Source organism: Tauraco erythrolophus, chromosome 11 (assembly GCF_009769465.1).
Source record: "Tauraco erythrolophus isolate bTauEry1 chromosome 11, bTauEry1.pri, whole genome shotgun sequence".
NCBI classification, from domain to species: domain Eukaryota; kingdom Metazoa; phylum Chordata; class Aves; order Musophagiformes; family Musophagidae; genus Tauraco; species Tauraco erythrolophus.
In genome coordinates, this window is record NC_141475.1 from 1,027,376 (window position 1) to 1,045,970 (window position 18,595).

At 63.8% G+C, this 18,595-nt stretch overlaps 1 protein-coding gene across 1 annotated transcript; it reads right to left on the reverse strand.

The window, feature by feature from the left end:
* Positions 1 to 2,951: 2,951 nt before the first annotated feature.
* ETV5 (ETS variant transcription factor 5) lies at positions 2,952 to 13,953 on the reverse strand. Its single transcript, XM_086618218.1, has 12 exons — positions 13,894 to 13,953; positions 13,674 to 13,761; positions 13,480 to 13,531; positions 13,325 to 13,374; positions 8,219 to 8,348; positions 7,863 to 8,117; positions 5,987 to 6,246; positions 5,119 to 5,178; positions 4,765 to 4,833; positions 4,242 to 4,411; positions 3,322 to 3,423; positions 2,952 to 3,173 (listed from the first exon to the last, which is right to left on the reverse strand). The coding sequence occupies exons 1-12, from the start codon at positions 13,936 to 13,938 to the stop codon at positions 2,952 to 2,954; spliced, it is 1,503 nt and encodes a 500-aa protein (XP_086474344.1). The 5' UTR covers positions 13,939 to 13,953.
* Between the last annotated feature and the right edge of the window lie 4,642 nt (positions 13,954 to 18,595).

Below are 18,595 nucleotides of genomic sequence, written 5' to 3' on the forward strand. Positions count from 1 at the left end.
GCACTGATGAGCTGAGGTAGGAAAATGCCTCCTCTGTTATCCGCACCCTTTGGCAGGAGCAGCGCACGGGATGCTCCTGGGGGCCCCCCAGCCCTGCCCTGCAGCAGGATTTGCTGGGCCAGTTGAGTTGTGGCTTGACAAGCTGCTCGATGAAGGCTTTGAAAGGCTTTGCCTTATCTTGCTCATCCTCACCCAACCGTAACCGGTCCCACACTCTCGTGGTGCCGCAGGGTCGAGGTCCCGCCACCCTGGGCCATCTGCCCGCCGCCAGCACTGCCGCTGGCCCCAGTTTCCCCTTGCTCCATCCTGAGCACTGTGACTCGGTCTGCTGCAGCCCTCGCCGAGGTGGGATTACCGGGCACTGTCGTCTGGAGCTGAGTGCCAGCCAGGATTTTCGCATCCCCTCTGGTTTAACTCGAGTTTGCAGCCTTAGGCAGAGGACCCAGCTTTGTAGAAAATAGGGATTGGGCTGGGAGGCCCCCACGAGCTATGGGTGTCTGGCCAGGGTGGGGGTGTCCACTCTACTGAGAGCCCTGTGTGGGTGCAGGTGCTGGCAGTGCTCTGCCTGCGGGTGCCCGGTGGTCCTGCTGCAGCCCCTGGCCCCGGCACAGTGAGGAGAACTCATCCTGTGGCTTCTTCCCACCTGAATGGCTCCCTGCTGCTCAACAGCAGCAGGTTGCCCACCCAGGAGTGCCCACCTGGGCATCAGTTAGGGGCTTGCTTGCCAAAACACCAAGGCTTGGTGCCATGGAGCTCCCTAGGGAGGGCGAGGAGATGTTTTCAGGGGCGAGGGGTTGATCGACTGAAGCAGAGGCCAATGTAACCAGTGGTTCTGGGGTGTTTGGGCATTTCTCCAGGTCCTCATGGAGCAGCCCTTGCCCTCCACCCATCTCCTGCAGCCTCGTGCAGACCCTGCTGCTCCCAGGGGGTTTCTCCCAGCCTAGAAACGGGGCTGGGGGAACCCCAGCCAGGAGCTCCTGGAGGCACTTTCCTCTCCGGGTGCCAACACCAAGAGATCCCCACCAGCTTTCACCCTGCTTGATGGCAGGGGCTTGAGTTTCCAGGGGAGAGCCAAGGGGACCCATGAGCTGAGAAACCCTTGGGAAGAGGCAATATTAAACAGCACCTCGCTGGGGAGAAGCCATCTCTGTTTCAAGTGGATCATCTCGCTGGACATGGATTTATGAAAATCAGGGCCAGAGGCAACAGCCCCAGAAGCAGGGAGAGGGCAGCTGCCAGGGAGTGGGCAGCCCTGCCCTGGTGACTGGGACCCCCACCTGGTCCCAGCTCCTCCAAAGGACACAGGTCCTGAGCAAGGTTTTCAGGTGCCCCCGGACCACTCCTGCACATCCCAAGGCTCCCCCGCATCCCGGGCAGCATCCCACAGCCCGGGGAAAGCAGGGAGGCAGGCAGGGAGGAACAGAAAGCAAGATCCTTTATTGTACACAGTACAGAATGTAATGCAGCTTTGCAGGAGATACACAGCCCTGCTCGAGTCAAGAGTATTTCGAAATCAGTCCTCAGATTAACCCCTTCCACACTACAGCCCTGCCACACCGAGCAAACGCTTAGAACCCCTCCCTGCCCCCGAGGTGGGGGGGTGGGTCCCCGCAACCAAACGCTCCCCCCATGGGTACAGGTCACTGCAGCCACCGTGGGGAGAGCAACCGAGTGCACCCAGAGTTAATCTTCATACTTCCCCAAAAACCAAAAAGAATGAATCAGTCAAAAAAAAGAAAAAAAAAAAAAAAACAACAAAATAAAAATTCCAACCAAAGCTAACTAAGGAAGAGAAAAAATTTCCTATACAGCATTTACAACAAAAACATGTAGCCAGTGGCAGGGGGGACAGGCAGGTACAGATATATGAGTGGTGGGGGAGTGTTAGGAGGTGCAGCGGGGAGGGGGGAGTGGGGTGGGGGACCCCACCGTCCTGCCCCCCGCGGCTTACAGCCCAGCTCCGAGGCCATGCTGAGCACTGGGGGGGAGCAGCCGAGCCGGCAGCGGGGTTCAGCCCCAGCTCCCCCAGAAAGAGGGACTGGAGAGGTGAAATGGAGCGGACCAGATACTTCGGCAGCCGTCCCGGGGAGCCGCGGGCACCGAGGGCTCCCCCTGCCAGCGTGCCACCGGGAAAGCCAGGGGAGCGGCTGCGAAAAATCGCCTTGCCTTAAAATACAAAAAATCTACAAAAAATCAGTTTAGAAACCTTTCCCCCCACCCCCTCCCCCGCTAAAACATCAGAAAAAAAAAAAAAAAGAAGAAAAAAAAAAAAAAAAGAGGGAGGGAGACAGACAGGGGCACAGGGGCAGGGTCTGCTCCCCTGAAACACAACCCTGGGGAGGAGCGAGGGGGGCACGGAGAGGAGCTGGGGGGGGGCTGAGAAACCATTCTATCGGGTGATATCACGAGGGTGGGGTGGGCGGTGCGGGGAAGAAGGCAGAAGGCTCCCGGGGTAGGGGGAGGACGCTGCGCCCATCAGCCCCGGGGTGCTGGGCCAGGTGGGACCCCCCCCACCCCAACCCCTTCCACCCCGCGTCCCTCCTGTGTGCAAATCGAAGCCCTTTCCACCACGCAAGGCAGCGACGCGGCGCGCGCTCGACGCAAAGCGGATTGTCGCGACAGTCCGGCTGGGTGCCGGTGGAGCCGGCGGCCCTCGCCGCGCCGGCCAGAGCCCGCGGCTTGAGCTCCTGGCACCCCGAAACACGGTGCCAACGCCGGGCGGGGAGTGCCCGGTGCGGGTCCGCCGCGCTAGCCCTTGGAGAGCGAGGGTGGGAACGCGGCGGCGTTTTAGATTCCTCCAATTTGTGCGCGGGCGCACGCTTTGTTTGGTTTTTGTTGGTGGTTTGTTGTGTTTTTTCTCCTTATGAACAAAGCAAAAAAAAAAAAAAAAATATTCTTTCCAAAACCGTTATTTGCCCGAAGCGGATGCGCCGGCGGCTCTTGCGGCCGGGTCAGTAAGCGAAGCCCTCGGCGTAGGGCAGGCTGCCGCAGGGCTCCATCTCCAGGAGGTAGGCTGGGCTGTCCTCGAAGTGCGTCAGCGGCACCGTCTCCTCCTCGGGCACGGGGCAGTCGGGCTCCGTCTTCAGGAAGGGCCGCTGGTTGTCGGGGTATGCCATGGAGAAGAGGGCATCGGGGTCGCAGACGAACTTGTAGACGTACCGCTCGCCAGCCACCTGCATGCGGGAGGAGACGTGAGATGTGCCCGCGCCATCCCCCCGCCCCGGGAATGACGGCACGGCTGGCGCCAGAGCCGGAGGGATGCCAGGGGACAGCAGGGACGGTCACACCACCCACCCCCCCAGCGACACCGTGGTCACTCGCCTTCTGCATGATGCCCTTCTCGTAGTAGTAGCGCAGCGAGCGGCTGAGCTTGTCGTAGTTCATGGCCGGCCGGTTCTTCTGGATGCCCCAGCGCCGTGCCACCTGCGGGGGAGGAAAGCGGCCGTGACTGCTCCAGCCAGGGCTCGGACACGGGTCCTCGAAGGAAATCGGAACCAAAATATGGGGTAGGGGTTGTTTTGGGGGCTGGAGGAGCCGGGGTGGTGAAAGCATCACCCCGGTCCCGGAGAAGCTCCCCACCGGCTGCGATAAACGCTCCAGCTCCGAGCGCCGGCTGCCAAACCGCCGCCACCGCCAACCCGGGGGCCGAATCAAAAGACGTTTGATTAGAGGAGCCTGCCAAAAAAGCCGCTTCAAAAAACCACAATTTCCATGCACGGCGTAAGAGATATTATGGGTAATTACCCACAATGCGCAGCTCGGCGCTACAGCTGCTTTCAATTACGCCCCCGAACAGCTTCTTCCTCTGTCACCCTCCTGCAGCGCCGCGCGGCTCCGGCACAGCGCCGCGCCGGCACGCGGCCGCTGCCGGGGACCCCGGGGCTCCGGCACAGCGCGGCGCGGGAGGGAGCGAGCCGCGGCCGAGCAGCGGGGCTCGCCGAGGCACCCAAGGCACGGCGGCACAGAGGCAACGCCAGTGCGCCCGGTGAGCGCCGGCGGCTCCGGGAGCGGCACCCGTGCCGTGCCGAGGCAGCAGAGGAGATCAAAGACCGGCTGCCTTCTCCCTCCTGCCCTCAAACGCTGCCCGGAGAGTAAGACACGTGTCCCACTCCCAGCTCCAGCACTGACTGCTGTGTTGCACGGGAAGGATCCGGCCCCGTCGCGCTCACCCCATGGCCGCTCCCGGGATGCAGCCCCAGCTTTGGCACACCGGGCACCGGGCCAGGACCCCCACCCCGTACCTCCTCAGGCTCAATCAGCTTGAACTCCATGCCCCGGCCGGTCCAGGCGATGAAGTGGGCATTGGCGGGGTCGTCCAGGAGGGTGACGAGGAACTGCCAGAGCTGCAGGGACCCGCGGCGCTGGTAGGGAGGGCCCTCGCGGTACAGGGTGGGCTCCTGCTTCACTTTACCTGCCCGCACCGGGACACAGATGGTTAAACACCCGCCTCTGCCCCGCTCCTGGGCTGTGCCACCCGGCAGGGGACACGTACAGCGACACCGGGCTCAGTGCCAGGGACCCCTGCGCAGGATCTGGTGCTGGGGCTGGCGCTGCGGGCAGGCGAGGCTCGGGGCGGGTGGCAGGGATGGGGACGGGCACGGCGGTGGCACCAAGCAGCCGCACGGGACGACGCTCGGCAGCTCTCAAGAGCACTGTGCCAGCACGGCTCAGACTTAAAAGCTGGCTGCTGCTGAGACCCGGCCCCAAGTCTCCCTCCATGAGCCCAGGCCACCCCCCAGCCCCCCTCCGGGGCCGGATTCTTACCCTCCAGCCTCTCCGGTACCACGCACGTGTCATCGAAATACAATCGTGTGTCCTTTTCGTAGGAAAATCCTACAGGGAAAAGACCCTCAGTGAGCACAGGGCCCCTCCACCGCCCCCACCAGACCCCGAAACACCCCTGGCTTTTGGGGTAAACCCTCTTAGCAGCTACATCAGGGGCGTTATCCCCAATTCCTTCGCGGCGCGCTCGCGGGCACCACGGTGTGTTCGCGGGCACCACGGCGCGCTCGCGGGTGGTTACAGGGTGCCCGGCAGCTCTGCCAGCTGTGAGCAGGGGGTCTGCTGCCCTGAGGGAGGGATGTACCGGGGACGCCCGTGAGCACAAGGCGCACTCACCGTCATGGCTGCTGGGGAAGACGCCCCCCCGCAGGTAGGAGGACTGGCAGTTAGGCACTTCTGCGAGGGAGACAAAGGTGGCATTAAGGACAGACGTCCCATGCACCCCGCTGAGAACCCAGCGGCATCTTCCCACCCCAAGCACGTCCTGCGGCCAAGCCCAGCCACCTCCCCCCAACCCCGGCACACCCTGGGCCACTGCGCCCACCACCAGCCCCTAATCTCAACTTTGGGGGAAAACCAGTACAATTTAGGGGGGAGCACTGGGAGCAAGGTCTACGTCAGCTCGGGTTTTCACCGCGTTCTTCGGGCCCCACAGGACAGGAGCCATCGCCGCGCCTCCCCTGCCATCTGCTCGGCCGTGCCACCCCCCAGCCCGGGGTCGGGGTATTTTTAGGTCCTAAGGCGATTAGAGGATTTTTTTTCCGTGATGCCGGTGGGGTCCAGCAGCCAGGAATCACAGCTGGCCCCAGGCCAGGGCTGCAGAGGGGGGGAACCCTGGGTGCCAGGGGGCACCCCAGCCTGTGGCTACGGCACCGACCACACCACGCAGCACCTGGCGAACGCCTGCTCTATCCGTACCACCACTTTGGAAAGGAAAGAAGGGGAAAAAAAAAAAACCAAAAAGAGGAGAAAAAACAAATAATAAAGGAAGAGATCACCTAGTGCTGCAGGCGAAGCAGCAGCCTGGCACTGCGGGAGCCCCAGGGTGACATGGCACCTGCTAACCAAGGCTCAACCCTGCGCTGCCGTCATGAGCCGCGGATGGCGGAGGTGGCTCCGCTCCCCAGGGTGCCGCTGGTGTAACCCACACCCTCTCCGAGTGCCGGCACCCGGCTGCCCCCCCCAGACCCTGACCCGCACCCACCTGAGTCAATGCAGTAGTCCCGGGGCTCCTGCTTGATGCCCATGGGGGGCTGGAAGCCGTGGCCGGTGGGGCCGGGCAGCCCGGGGCCGCCGTGCTCGTAGAGGGGGTCGTGGTACTCCTGCTTGAATCCCTGAGGGGGGCGGGGGGCGGCGGGGCCCAGGGGCTCCGACAGCTGCCGGTGGTAGACGGGGCGGCCGTCTCCTGGGACCCCGCTCTGCGGTGGGAAGGGGTGGCAGGGCTCCGACAGCTGCCTCTGAAACCTGGGGGTACGGGGACGCGGCGTTACCAAGGGCGGACCCTGTCCCACCCCACCCCAGGACCCCGTGCCGGCTCAGCGCCCTCAGCCCGGGGTGCTCCCAGGGGGGTTTGGGTGGTGGCTGGGATGGTTCCTTCACGAGGACCCAGTGGGGTGCTGGGGAGCCCCGTCCCCCTCTGAGCACTGGGGACCCCCCCACTGGAGAGCGGGACGGCACGCGGGCCATCGCTGCAAAGCGCCCCGCACTTTGGGTGACGGCGGCCCCAAGCTGCAGCAGGGATGTCGGGATGGGAGTGGGAAAAGGAGTCAAAAAAACCCACCCTGAGATGGTAAAAATCTCTGTAAACCAGTGAAATCCACCCCCAGGGTGGGGGCAGCGCCGCGGGGACTGCACCCGGGCGGGCGCTTACGCAAAGCCAAATCCACCCCGCAGCCCCGGCCGGCCGCTAATCCGCCTGCGCGGCTGGGATTAAACCTTGGACTCGGCGGTGGGGAGCACTATTTTTGGCTCCGGGGTGCCACCATTCCTGGCTCGAGCCTCTCCTGGCCACGGCGGATAAGGGGGAGCATCCCGAGGGGGTGCTGCCACGTCCCCTCGCCCTCCGCCACCTTGAAAGGCGATCTCCGTGCCCGGCTCCTCTCTGCCGGCCGTGCGCCATTTGGCTTTGTAACCGGAGCCTTCCCAGCTGCCGGGCTGGGATTACTCCATTTCCGAGCCACGTCCCTCTGCCCTTCCGGAGCGAAACCCAAGCCCGGCACTGGCACGGTGCTTCCCGAGGGGTCGCAGCCGGCTCCCCCTGGCATAGCTTGAAGGTCGCCCAGAGCCCAGCCCCGCTTCGCCGGGACGGATGCGCGCTCACTGCGGGCTCATCCCGATGGTTTCCATGGCTTTCACCGGGCTGCCGTGTCCGGCTTGGCCATAGGGGACACCTCGCTGGCAGTGATGGTAGCAAAGGGCATCCAGGAGGCCACAAGCGAAACCGAGGGGCAACGGGGCGACCTGTGCCACGCTACTGACAGCGGGAGCAAAGCCGGGGCGAGGGAGGGGACTGGCAAAGCCTCCAAGGATGCGAGGATGATGAGGGATGAAGCCACAGCTTGGCGAGGAAGCAGGGAGCTGCCTCTCCCTCCGCAGCCCCGAAAATCACAGGGATGCCGTGCATTGCACAGGGGAGTTAAGAACGAACTCAGCCCGGGGTGCCTGGGGGCAGGACAGGGATCCCTGCGGCTGCCCGGCACGGCACGGCTCAGCGCCGATGGCAGAGAGCGAGCAGAGCCCTGGCTCAGCACCACCGCCCGCTGCCATGGGGCCAGGTGCCTCTGCTTCCCTGGCCTTCTCTGAAGGGCGGGTGAAGGGTCCACCTGGCATCCCCGGGGCAGGAGGGAGCTGCCTCGTGGGGAGAAAGAGCCACGAGATCCCAGTGGGAAGCAGTGAGTTTTGCCACGGTGCTTTACACGGTGGCACAGCTGGCACGTGGTCCGCAGCCGCAGCATGGGGACAAAGGGACGGGCATCTCCTCCTTCGCCACACCTTGAGGCCACCAACCCATCCCAAGAGAGCCAAATTCCTCATAAACGCCCAGGAGATGCCAGTGCTCGCCTGGGCACGGGAAGCCTCACCTGTGCTCTGCGGGGTACTGGTTCTCAGACATCATCTTTGGCATGTGCATGGGCGGGTGAGGTGGCCGCGGCATGGCGAAGGTTTGCTGCCTCGGCTCCTGCAGCGGGCGCGGGGCCGGGGCCGCCCCATGGGCACCCGCTGGCACGGCCGGAGCCACCGGCAGCGGCAGAGCCGATCCCTGGTGCGCGGGAGACACCGGCGTAGCGGGCGGCGTTAATGGCTTGAACCCGGCGGGGGGCTTCCTGTCGTAGGCACTGCGGAGGGGAGAGGGGCTGTCGGTGATGCCAGCGCGGCGGAGAGCGGCGAGCCGCGACCCGAAGTGGGCACAGGCAGCAGCCGGCCCCGTGGTACCTACCAGCAGTTGTAGAGGCACTTGTCCCCGTAGCCGGCGCACAAAGCCTGCTCGTGGCTGCAGGACGACAGCTCCGAGGAAGGGCTGTGCAGCTCCCGCTTGATCTTCGCCGGCGGTGGGGCGTGCAGGACCACTGCAACGAGACGGAGGAGGGTACCGACCGGCCACCCCGCGCGGGGGAAGGCGATGGGGGCCATCACCCCGGGAGCATCCCCTTGGGTGCTCTTTGCTTGGGAATCCCGTGCTGAAATATCTGCCCGGGGAGCACCGGGTAACCAAACGGTGGCAGGACAATGTCCCGGTAGGTGGTGGTGGTTGGTGGAACAAATCAGGGTGGCCGAGTTGATTTCGGCAGGGCAGGGCTGGGACGGTCCCTCTGGCTCAGGACATGGCTCACGGAGGGGGAATTGGTCCCTGCTGGCATCCAAGAGGGGAACGGGCACAGGGGGAGAGGGAACAGGCAGCTCCACAACAGCCATGGATGAGCTGCACGCCCAGGCCAGGCCAAAAGCCCTTCAGCCAGGCGATGGGAACCCGGGCACCGCCGGCAGCGGCTGCCTCCCCCAGCTGGGGGACGCGGGGGCTGGACAGCCCGGAGCTCCGGGAGCTTGTAAGCGGGACACAGCGATGCGCTCGCCCTCGCCAGGCTGTACCCAGCTCCCAGTTAGGTCAGCAAGCGGCTAAACGGGATCCACCTTCCCCTGGCCAAGGTGCACCGAGGGGACCAAATCCCAGGGGGGTCCCACGATTTGTACGCGCCGAAGCGGCAAACGGTCCCGTTAAACCCAAATCCGCCCCGAGCCCACTCGCTAGATACAATTTAAACCGAGTCATAGACGCTTGGCCTAATTCATTTCTAAAAGCAGGCGCTCTAGGAAGGGAAAGCGCCTCGGAGATCTTTTACCGAAATAGTGCGCGCGGAGGAGAGCCAAGACTAATCGGAAGCGGAGTATTAGCTTCGTGCAAAGTCTAAACACGGCCCAGCTCCAGCCCCGAGGAGCAAATAGCTCCAGGACAACTGTTCACAGCTTGCCAGGTAATTAGCTGCTCCCCTAATTTGTCAAACCTTTAAAGAGCTGCTGACTCCCCCCCCCCAACAGCCCAGCACAGCTGGTACCAAGGGCATAAAACCCCCACCCCGTACTCCAGGAGGATTTGAAACACGAAGCCCAGCGCTGAGCCAGCACAGCCCCCCACACACCTTCCCCAGCCGGATTTATCCCCTTCCACCTCCCCTCCCGCCCCCCCCAAGCAAGATTTTGCCACTCTCAGCATTTTTAGCCTAACAGGGGGCCGGCACGGCGGCGGCAGCAAAGCCCTGGCACCCCGCGAGCAGCGGGAAGGCGAAGGGGAACGGGTTTTGGAAGGGCTCCAGCTGCCTGTCGCGGGCATGTTTCTCCCTAACAGGCTCCGTGTTGTTGGAGCGGGTTGTTTTTCCGCCGGCCGTACAATGGGGTCTGGTTATTCATTGAAGGAAAGAAGAAAAAAAAAAAAATCCACCAAAAAAAAATAAAAAAAAAAAGTGGGCACCACCCTCCATTCACAAACAATTCCGAGCGCTCCATTCATGCGGCTGGGGAAAAAAAAAAAAAAAAAAAAAAAAAAGAAAAAGCAAAGAAAAATTCCCCAGAGCTTTAGCGCTGCCATTCAAGAAAAGGGAAACGAGCTTTAAGATCCTAACGGAGACCAGCTGGCCGAGCCCGGACCTCGGGCAACGTTTGAATTCCTTACACAAACAGCACGGGGCTGGCTGGCACCGCTTGCCAAGACGTGCTCTGGCCGGGGCGGTGAGGCTGGGGTGCCCAGCACTGGGAGCCCAGGGGGCACCCAGGCTGTGGTGTGGGCCTCGGGGTGGGGGAGGAGGTGGGTTTGAGTGCCCGGCGGCGAGCGGGGAAGGCAACCGGAGGGCTCCCAAGGAAGGGGGTGTCCTGCTCCGTCACCTCGAAGGCACGTTGGGTGCGTGAGCGCTTCTGACCTTCCCCGTCCCGCGCTCGGCACTGTAATCAAAAGCTAAAAAAAAAGGATAAAAATAAGCAGAAGGAGCAGTTTAACTACAGACGGAGCCGGAGAACGCGCCTCGGCACACCCGCGCCGGGACCGAGCCAACAGGGATGGCCAGAGCACCCGTGGGTGCCCGGTGGCCCCTCTCTGGGATGGACGGACCCCGGCCACGTGTGCCACCGCTGTGACCCACTGGCAAGGTGGCACGGCCAGGCTGGGAAGCTGGGGGGCACCAGCCAAGTACCTCCAGCCACGGTGGAGATGTTCTTAACGGCAACCTTGGGCCAAGAGGTCTCTCGTGGGCAAGGTGACACCCCAAAGCCTGAATCGCCGCCGGATCCCTCGAAAGGGGACAGGGCAGGTTGTTCCCAACCAGCAGCGCGATGGGACCCCTAAGACCAAGCGCCAGGACTGCGCCCACTGATGGCATCCGCTGCCCGAGCCATGGGGAAGGTGACCCAACCACCATCTCCAGCCCGGCCACCGGCTGGGGACCTTGGCACCCGCTCAAGCCGTCACCTGGGAGCCGCGCTCCATGCCCGCCCCTCCGTCCCCCGGCGTTACAGGACGCACCCAAGGTCATGCCAGGAGAGGAGCCAGAAATAGCAGCCAGGCTCCTGCCTGCCTTTGTTCAAACAACCCTTCCGCAGAAACAAACCTCCTGCTTGGCGTTTCGGCGCGCAAGAAACCCCACTCGGTGCCCTGCCCGCGGCTTTAGCCACGTGCTGCCCATACAGGGTGGGCACAGGTGCCCTGGGAGCAAAAACCCCTGCAAAAGGCAAAGCCTCTTGTGGTGCTCGGTCTCCCCAGCATGACCCCATCGCTCCCCAGTTACTTAAAAACCCGATCGAGATATAACATTGTCCGTACTCCCTTCTCCCCAGGATTGTGCCGCTGGCCACCAGTGAGCTGGCACCCACGGCCTCCTCACCTTCCCGGGAGAACCTGCCGCTTCCCTGGCGAGCTTCAAAGCCCCGACTCCAGCCTCTTTCCCGCTCGGTCCAGGGCACTGAGAGAACAACGTGGCCCTTTTTTGGATGCTTTCCCCATCCCCATGACGGGATTTCCTCCGCGGCGCAGCGACCCACTGCCCTCCGGCACTTTGCTGCCAAACCCCAACTTTAAGGCTGTGTTTGCCAGGAACCTTGGATATGGAATGAGGGCCAGGGAGCGGGCAGCAGCCGAGCTGCAGGCAGCTGCCATGCCACGAGGGGGTTTATGAGCCAGGTGACAAAGGATGCTGCAGTCCAGAGCATCTCCCAGACTTGGCATGGCACACGCTGGTGGCATCGCCTGTGGCAACGGGGTCAAACCTGAGCCTGGTTTGTCCCCTTCCACTGAGGGCTCCTGGCTCTGGGAGCAGAAGGTGGAGATAGAAGACAGAGCTCTGGATAAAAGAGAGGAGCAGCTTCCTCGACTGCGGGAACCAAGTCCGAGGGATGCCCCCAAACACGTGGATGGACCAGGGAAGCCAACGGGCACTGAACGCCAGCGTGACCCCCAGCCCGGGAAAGGGGCACATCCTCACCAGTGAAACCTGGGTGCAGGGTGGGGGCTGCACCACGTTTGTTCCTCTCTTACTTCCTACACCTCAAAACCGGAGCAAAATGAGGAGATGAGGTCAGACAGCTGTAATGCAGAGGCTTTCTCCTCCTGACAAGTGGTGCTGGTATAGAAGAGCCGGGCTCCTTGGCCCCCTCCCCCCTGGTCCGAGCCCCCCCAGCCAGCACAGCGGGGAAACCTTTGCTTCCTCTCCCTGGGAAAGTTACGGAAGGTTATTACAGCGAGGAGCCCTCCTTTTGAGTGACAAAGTCACTTCGACGCCGGGTCCGCAGAGGCCGAGCAGCTCAGGAGAACGTTTGAAGCGTCTCGACCAAACGCCTTTTTGATTTTTTTTTTTTTTTAATTATTATTTTATTTTATTACTTTTTCCTTCTCTCCTTTCCCTGCATCGCCCAGAAAAGTTTGTCTCTCCTCTCCGAGCTCTCCGGGTTACAAGGAAACAAGAGCCTGCCAAAAGGCACTGGAAAGCAGCTCCAGCTCCAAGAGCCACCCTCCCACGCACGCTGCAGTTTCCACCGCTCCGAGCGAGAGCTGCCGGGCTGCGCCAGGATGGCAACAGCCGCCTCGCGATTCTGACTCGGGGCTTCGCCTTTATCTCGGGGAGGGGAGACAAGGCGGCGAAAAAAAGAATTAAAAAAAAAAGTGCATCTAAAACTTGGGCTGTCTGGAAGAGTTTAATGGCCAGCCTTCCCGCTCAGGAGTAATCAAAGAGCGCTAATTAACATGCGCTCACTGTAGGAGAAGCTACCCCGCTGCATGCCGTGACAAAGCTGGAATGAAAAAATCCGTTCGACTGCAGGCGAAATCTGCTTCTCCAAGTTCTGTAGCTGCCTGGCTCAGCAGCAAAACCCAGCCACCGAGCTCCTGCTTCTGCTTGCCAGGTAACGCCTCAAAAACATCCCGAATCCTTCCCCCTCCGACGCCGGCGGAGCCAGCGCCCGCCGGCCGCCCAAACCACGCGCCATTAGCCAGCCCCTGCCCTCGCCGCTAACCCGTTCCGGCACCGGCCGGCGGCTCACAACCAACTCTCGCTCTTATGCAATTCCCGAGGGACGGCGTTTTCACTGGCCTGCTTTTAAACACGCTGCCTTGCCGGAGATTAACGCTGCTCAAAGCGGCTCAAGTTTCACCGCTCAGGTCCGCTCTTGCCAAGAGGACCATAAAAAGCTCCAGAACCTGCGGAGATTGTGGCTAAGCCGGGAGCCCGGCACTTGAAAAGGAAAAGGAGCGTTTTGGAAGCAAACCAACGTCACTACGGACGAGCAGCGAGTCCTGGAGGAGCCCGGAGGTCGGGCAGAGCCGTTTCCACACATTCAACTCTAATTTTCCCCGTTTACAAAAGACAGGACTTAGCGAGTTTCATCTTGACGAACCCAAACCGCACGTGCTTTCTCCCAAAAGTCCGTGGTTTCACGGTTTCAGCCCCAGCAACAAGAGCTTTCCCAAGGAAGCGGCTCCAAACCCAGCGCGAGGTTTTTGCACAGGCACCCAAACATCCCCCCCACCCCTACCCCCGGCAGAACAAAAACCAGAACAATCACTTACAGTTGTCGGACTGGAAATCTGGGACAAATTGTTCGTCATCGGGACCTGAGCTAAAAAAAAAAAAAAAAAAAAAAGTGGGTTTAAGGCGTTTTTGGTGCTCAAAATAAAAAAGCTCGCGGAGAGAGATCGTGCATGGCAAAGGCGGAGGTGAAGACTTGCCTTCAGCTAGCCAGGCCTCTTGGAGCTGGCTGAGATCCTGGAAGAGCTCTGGAACAGAGGGAAAGACTTATGCTCTCCACGGAAGAAGAAATAAAACTGCCATTATTCGCAGGATTATTTCGAACCTGCTGAACGCCAGGCTTGGGGCGGGGGGGGGGGGTCTCGCGGGGGCTGGGGTGCCCCTACCTACCTTCCGAGTCGTGGGCCAGGTCGGTCTCCAAAAATTTCCTTTTCCTATCGGACCCCGGCCGGCCTCGGCTCTCCTCTGCGCAGGACTTCTGCGATGCCCAGGGTGACAGTGAAAGGGGGGTGTCCCCAAGGACAGGGCGGGGGGTCAGGGTGCCCCCAAGGACGTGGGGAAGGGGGGGGGGGCAGGGGGCAACAGGGAGGAGGCACAGGGCAAAACTTACCCCGGGGCCCATGAAGGGAACCTGCTGGTCGTAGAAGCCGTCCATGGTGCGGGGGAGGCGGGCAGTGCCCCCGGCCCGCTCAGCATCGACGCCGGCCCGGGAATGGGGGCGGGGGGGGTGGTCCTGTCCGGGCTGCGGCAGGTGCGCGGCTGGGGGGGGGAAGGGGAGGGGGTCGGGGTGAGGCCCCGGCCCCCGTCGCCGCCGGGGCTGGCTGGGTGCGGGGCCGCCGCGCCTCCCCGGGGAGCCGGCCCGCTCCTGCCGTGGCGGGTCGCAGCCCCCCGCCTCGTGATGTCACTCGATTTCTATAGAAACGGCCGTGACATCACGCACCGTGGGAGCGGGAGGACGGAGACCAACCGGCCGCGTCCCGCCGCCTCCCGCCCCCTCCCTCCCTCCGCCGGTGCTCGGCGCTGCAGGGCCGCGCCGCAGCCGGGCCCGTTCCCACGCCGCCCCGCGCGCCCCATTCATAAACTCCGCCTCCCCCTCCCCCCACCCTCCCCCTCCTCCTCCTCCTCCCCCGCTCGCGCGCGCCCCCCCCGCCATTCACACCGCGCGGCCCGCGCCATTCATAAACACCGCCCCCGCCCCCGCTGCCCCGCGCCACCGGGCCCCGCGTACCCGGCCGGGGCGCCGCGGGCTCAGCCGCAGCGGGGCGGGGCGGGACGAGCCGAAGGCGGTGGCGGGGGCTCGGGGCGAGCCGGGGCCGGGGAAGGCGCCGCTCCGCGCCCGGGCACCGCGCTGCCGCTCTGCGCCGGCCCGCAGCCCCCCGAGCCAGCGGCCTCCGCCGCGCCCCGCCCCGCGCCGCTTGTTTACCCTCCGCGCCGGCCAATGGCGCGCCGCCGCTCGGCCTCCCGCGCCGCCCGATTGGCTGCGGCGCCGCTGCGCGCCCGCCCACGCGGCGCTCCGCCGAGGGCGATTGAGGCAGGCCCGGGTGGGCGGGGCAGGCCGCAGCCAATGGGCGCGGGGCGATTTGCGTGGCTCCGCCGAGAACGTTTTTCATTCATAAAAAAATAGAAGGGGGAAGAGGCCGGCGGGTGGGGCTGGGGCAGCGCGCGATTTAAAGGGGCCGCGGCCTCTTCCAGAAGAGGGGCTGGGGGGGCTCACGGGCGGCCTTGGCGGGCTGATGGGGCAGCCCAGGGGGCCGGATCCTCCCAGGGGGCGGAGGGGTGCAGCCGGCCACGCCGTGCCCGAGAACCTGCCGCACAGCAAGCTCAGCGGATGGAGCGGCCCGCGGGCCTCGCACGCGCCGTGGGGTCCCCTCTGCTTTTTGGGGAGGCGGTTTCGCAGCACGGGGCCCGCGGTGGGCCGAGGGCTAACCCTGAGCGCCGGCTTTGGCGGCTGGAGCGGGGTTTGCCTTTGAGAAGGTGCTTTGGGGGTGGCCGTAGGGAAAACAGTTTCCCTGCAGGGGCTTTGGGGCTCCCCCGGCCACGGACCCCCCCGAGCAGATTCGTGGACATAAGCCTTTGCCGGACCAAAAATAGCTCAGAGGATTGGGAATGAGCTTAGGACAGAGCCAGGCTGCTGCGGGCCTGCCAGGCCCCCCACCCCAGCACTGCTCTGCCAAGTGCCTCAGTTTCCCCACCTGTAACTGAAGGTGGGGAGACCCGCCACGGAGACCTGCCAGTGGCCGCTCACGGAGGACGCAGCAGCTTGCATGGGATAGATGAACCGCGTGGAGGCCTCACGTTGTTGCGGAGTGAGACTGGGAAATTATTGCCGGAGAGGGGAAAACCAAGGGAAATTGCTCAGTTAGATACTGCTCTTCGCAGCTCGGCAAGGAGGGGAGCCTCCTGCTCGGATCCGGGGAAGGTGCCCAGCGGTCATGTATGGGGTTGTCCTGAAATCTGCAGGCTCAGGTCTTGCCAGTGTCCCAGCAGAGCTGCCCAGCACGTCTCTGGGCTGCTGGGGGGGCATTTCTAGGGCGATGTCGGGTACTGATGAGGTTCCAGAGCCCTCGGAGCCACCACCATCCCCCCAGGGACGCCGCCGGTACCGGCAGGTAGCCTGTCTCCCATGGGTGAAATGGGGAGGGGGGGGAGCTGCCACAATATGTCACCCACCGGCTGCCTGCGTGCTGAGCACGCAGAGGGCACGGGGTGTCCTTGGTGCCCGGGGAGCGTTCCTGGGGGGCTCCACAGGTGCTGCCGCTCTCACTTCCCCTCCGCGGGAAGGCAAGTGGGATTAAATCACCGCTGGTAAATTAGCAGATGACACACGGGCGGACGGGTGACAAAACCTGGGCCGGGGAGCGAGGCTGGGGGCGAGCCGGGTCATGGCAGAGCTGGGCACAACTGGTGAGCCAGGGGGGCTGCGGCCCTGCACCGGCTGTGATGGGTGCCTTGGGAAGAGCCGAAGCCCCTGGAGAGCCAGGGATGGGAATGGAGATTGCGACTGATGCCTGCTAAATTTAGAGCCCGCTTAGGAAAAAAAGAAATTAATAAAAAATCACAGGCTCCAAACATAGCACTGCCGCTGCCAACGTCCCTTCAGCCCCTGTGCCCCGAATCGGGCACCTGCCCTTGGAGGCCCCGCGGGTGGCCGGGAATCGGGGAACCCCGGCGCGTGCCAGGACCGGCTGAGCGTTTCGTCTCCGTCTTTATTTGAGGCGAGCCCGGGTGTACACGGCAACACGCGCTACGCGACGGACGCCACTTCCATGCAGGCAACCACGGCGACGCACACAGCGGGAGGACGGAGCTGGGCGATCCCGCGGGAATGGGCTTCCCCAGCTTTCGGGGGTCCCCCAGCACAGCACCGGCTCGGTGGGGCACTTACCCGCTGGCACCAGTGCCTGGGGCTGGGGTGGGTCTGGGGGGTCCCGTTCCATCCTGCAGCCTCTGAGGGATGAACGGGGCTGAGCCGGGAGCCACGGAAGGGGGACGGGGCGGTTCAGAGCCTGGAGTGCCCCGTGGCTCCCTGGCGTGTTCCCTCCTGGAGCTGGGGACAGCCAGGCTGGTGTCCCAGCCCCTGCGGGTCCCCTCCCAGGCTGGAGACCTTCGTGCCATCGGGCTAAGGAGGTTGTTAGCTGCCAGCCCCGTTGAGCCACGGTGGCAGCGGATCGGAGCTGTGGCCCCCAGGAAGGTGGCAGGGACCACGTTCCTCCTGATCAGAAGGGAACGTCTCCAGCAGAGCCCATCACTCTTGGCAGACCTGGTGCTGGTGTGTCACTGACCCGCTGCCCTGGGCTAGTGGTCCTGGGCTCCCCGGGCCCTGCAGACATCTCTGGAGCGCTCCTTGCCCCGCCACGCTGCCGGACTGCGGGCGCTGGCATGGCCGTGGTGCCCACTTGCTTCCCCCGGCCGTGCCACCACCAACGGTGAACCACAGCAGAGAGAGGCCAGCGCCGCTCTTTGCCCAGCGCCCAGCAAACTGCCACCGGGCACGAGGGGGAAAACCCTTTGCCGATGCCATACGGGCACTTTCTGACCCGAGCCCCGGGATAAAAACACCGCGGCGAGGCCGAGCGGGCGGGGAAACGGAGCCAAACCTGCTGCTACAAACCCCGCTGGCCTCGCGTGTCGCCATCGAACCCGGCACCCACCTGCCAGCACCGCTCCGGAGGCCGCCGGGGCTTTTTTCTCCCCCCCCCTCCAAACCCAAGCGTGGGGGCTGCGAGGCCCAGCTGCCGTCGGGGAGAGGCTGCCGGAACGGAGCCCGCTGCCCCGTGGGACCCCGGGTTTATTTGGCCGTACGCTTTCACCTGGCTACTCATTAACGGCTGCCCCGGGTGCTGAGGAGGAGGAGGAGGGTGGATTTCTGCACGGCAGGTGGAGCGTGCCCGTGTATGCCGGTCATGGCTGCGGCAATCTCTGCGCCCACTCGCTCCATGGCACAAGGTCCCCTCCTCCTGGCTGCCTGGGGAGGGTGATGAATGGCTCCCCTTTCAGCTAGCTGTTTACCCTGGAACATAACGATGGCAGCATGTTCCTCACTGCCAGGGAGACACTCTTGAATGGGGACCTGCAGAATAGGGAGAGACTGGGTGCTGGGTCACCAGGGAGGACAGGGTGGTTTATCCCCTCCCTGTGGCAGGGGCATGGTGGGAACCAGCAGCGGTTTTTCCACCTGCGGCAACATCCACGGGGCACACGCCGCCCCTGGCTTGCTCACAGTGGCATAGGGGCCTCCACCAGACCCGAGGGGGCTGATTTGGGAGCAGGGGCTGATTTGGGAGCTGGCCCCCATCCTACTGGGCCACTGCAGAAGGCAGCGGGCACCTGCAGATGAAACCTGCAGCCCTTTCCATGGGCCAGTCCTGCCAACTCCTGGCTCCTGGGAGCGCAGTGAAGCGGAGCATGTAGCCAGACCACTGCCTTCTCTGTGCACTTGTCATTTTCTGGTCCCCGTCGCATCCTGGCGAGAAGCTGCATCCCGCGGTTCCGTCCCCACATGCCTGGTTGGGGACACACGGGTAAGTCCACCCAAACCTGCCCGCACATCCCGGCCGGGCGAGGAGAAAAGGAGCAGCCAGGCGGCAAGCAGCGGGCGCCCGTGCGGGCAGGGGGTGGCAGCGGCGCCTGCGAAGCTCCTCGGCTTTGGGGTGGGTCGGAGGAAGACGTGGCCGTGAGGTCCCTCCGCTCCCCCCAGCCAGCCGGGAGCATCGGAGGTAGCGCCGGTCCGCCCTGGGAGAGCATCGGGCTGGGGAAGCACCCGAGGAGACGTGTCAAGTGGTGGTGGGGGACACTTCTGAGCGAGAGGAGCT

What these genes read in the sequence shown, in the direction of transcription:
- ETV5 (XM_086618218.1), bottom strand. Translation starts at nt 13,938, where the DNA reads ATGGACGGCTTCTACGACCAGCAGGTTCCCTTCATGGGCCCCGGG. An exon ending in TTCCCTTCATGGGCCCCGGG is followed by an intron (nt 13,762 to 13,893) that starts GTAAGTTTTGCC and finishes TGGGCATCGCAG; the next exon opens with AAGTCCTGCGCAGAGGAGAG. An exon ending in AGCTGATTGAGCCTGAGGAG is followed by an intron (nt 3,424 to 4,241) that starts GTACGGGGTGGG and finishes CCTCCCCCGCAG; the next exon opens with GTGGCACGGCGCTGGGGCAT.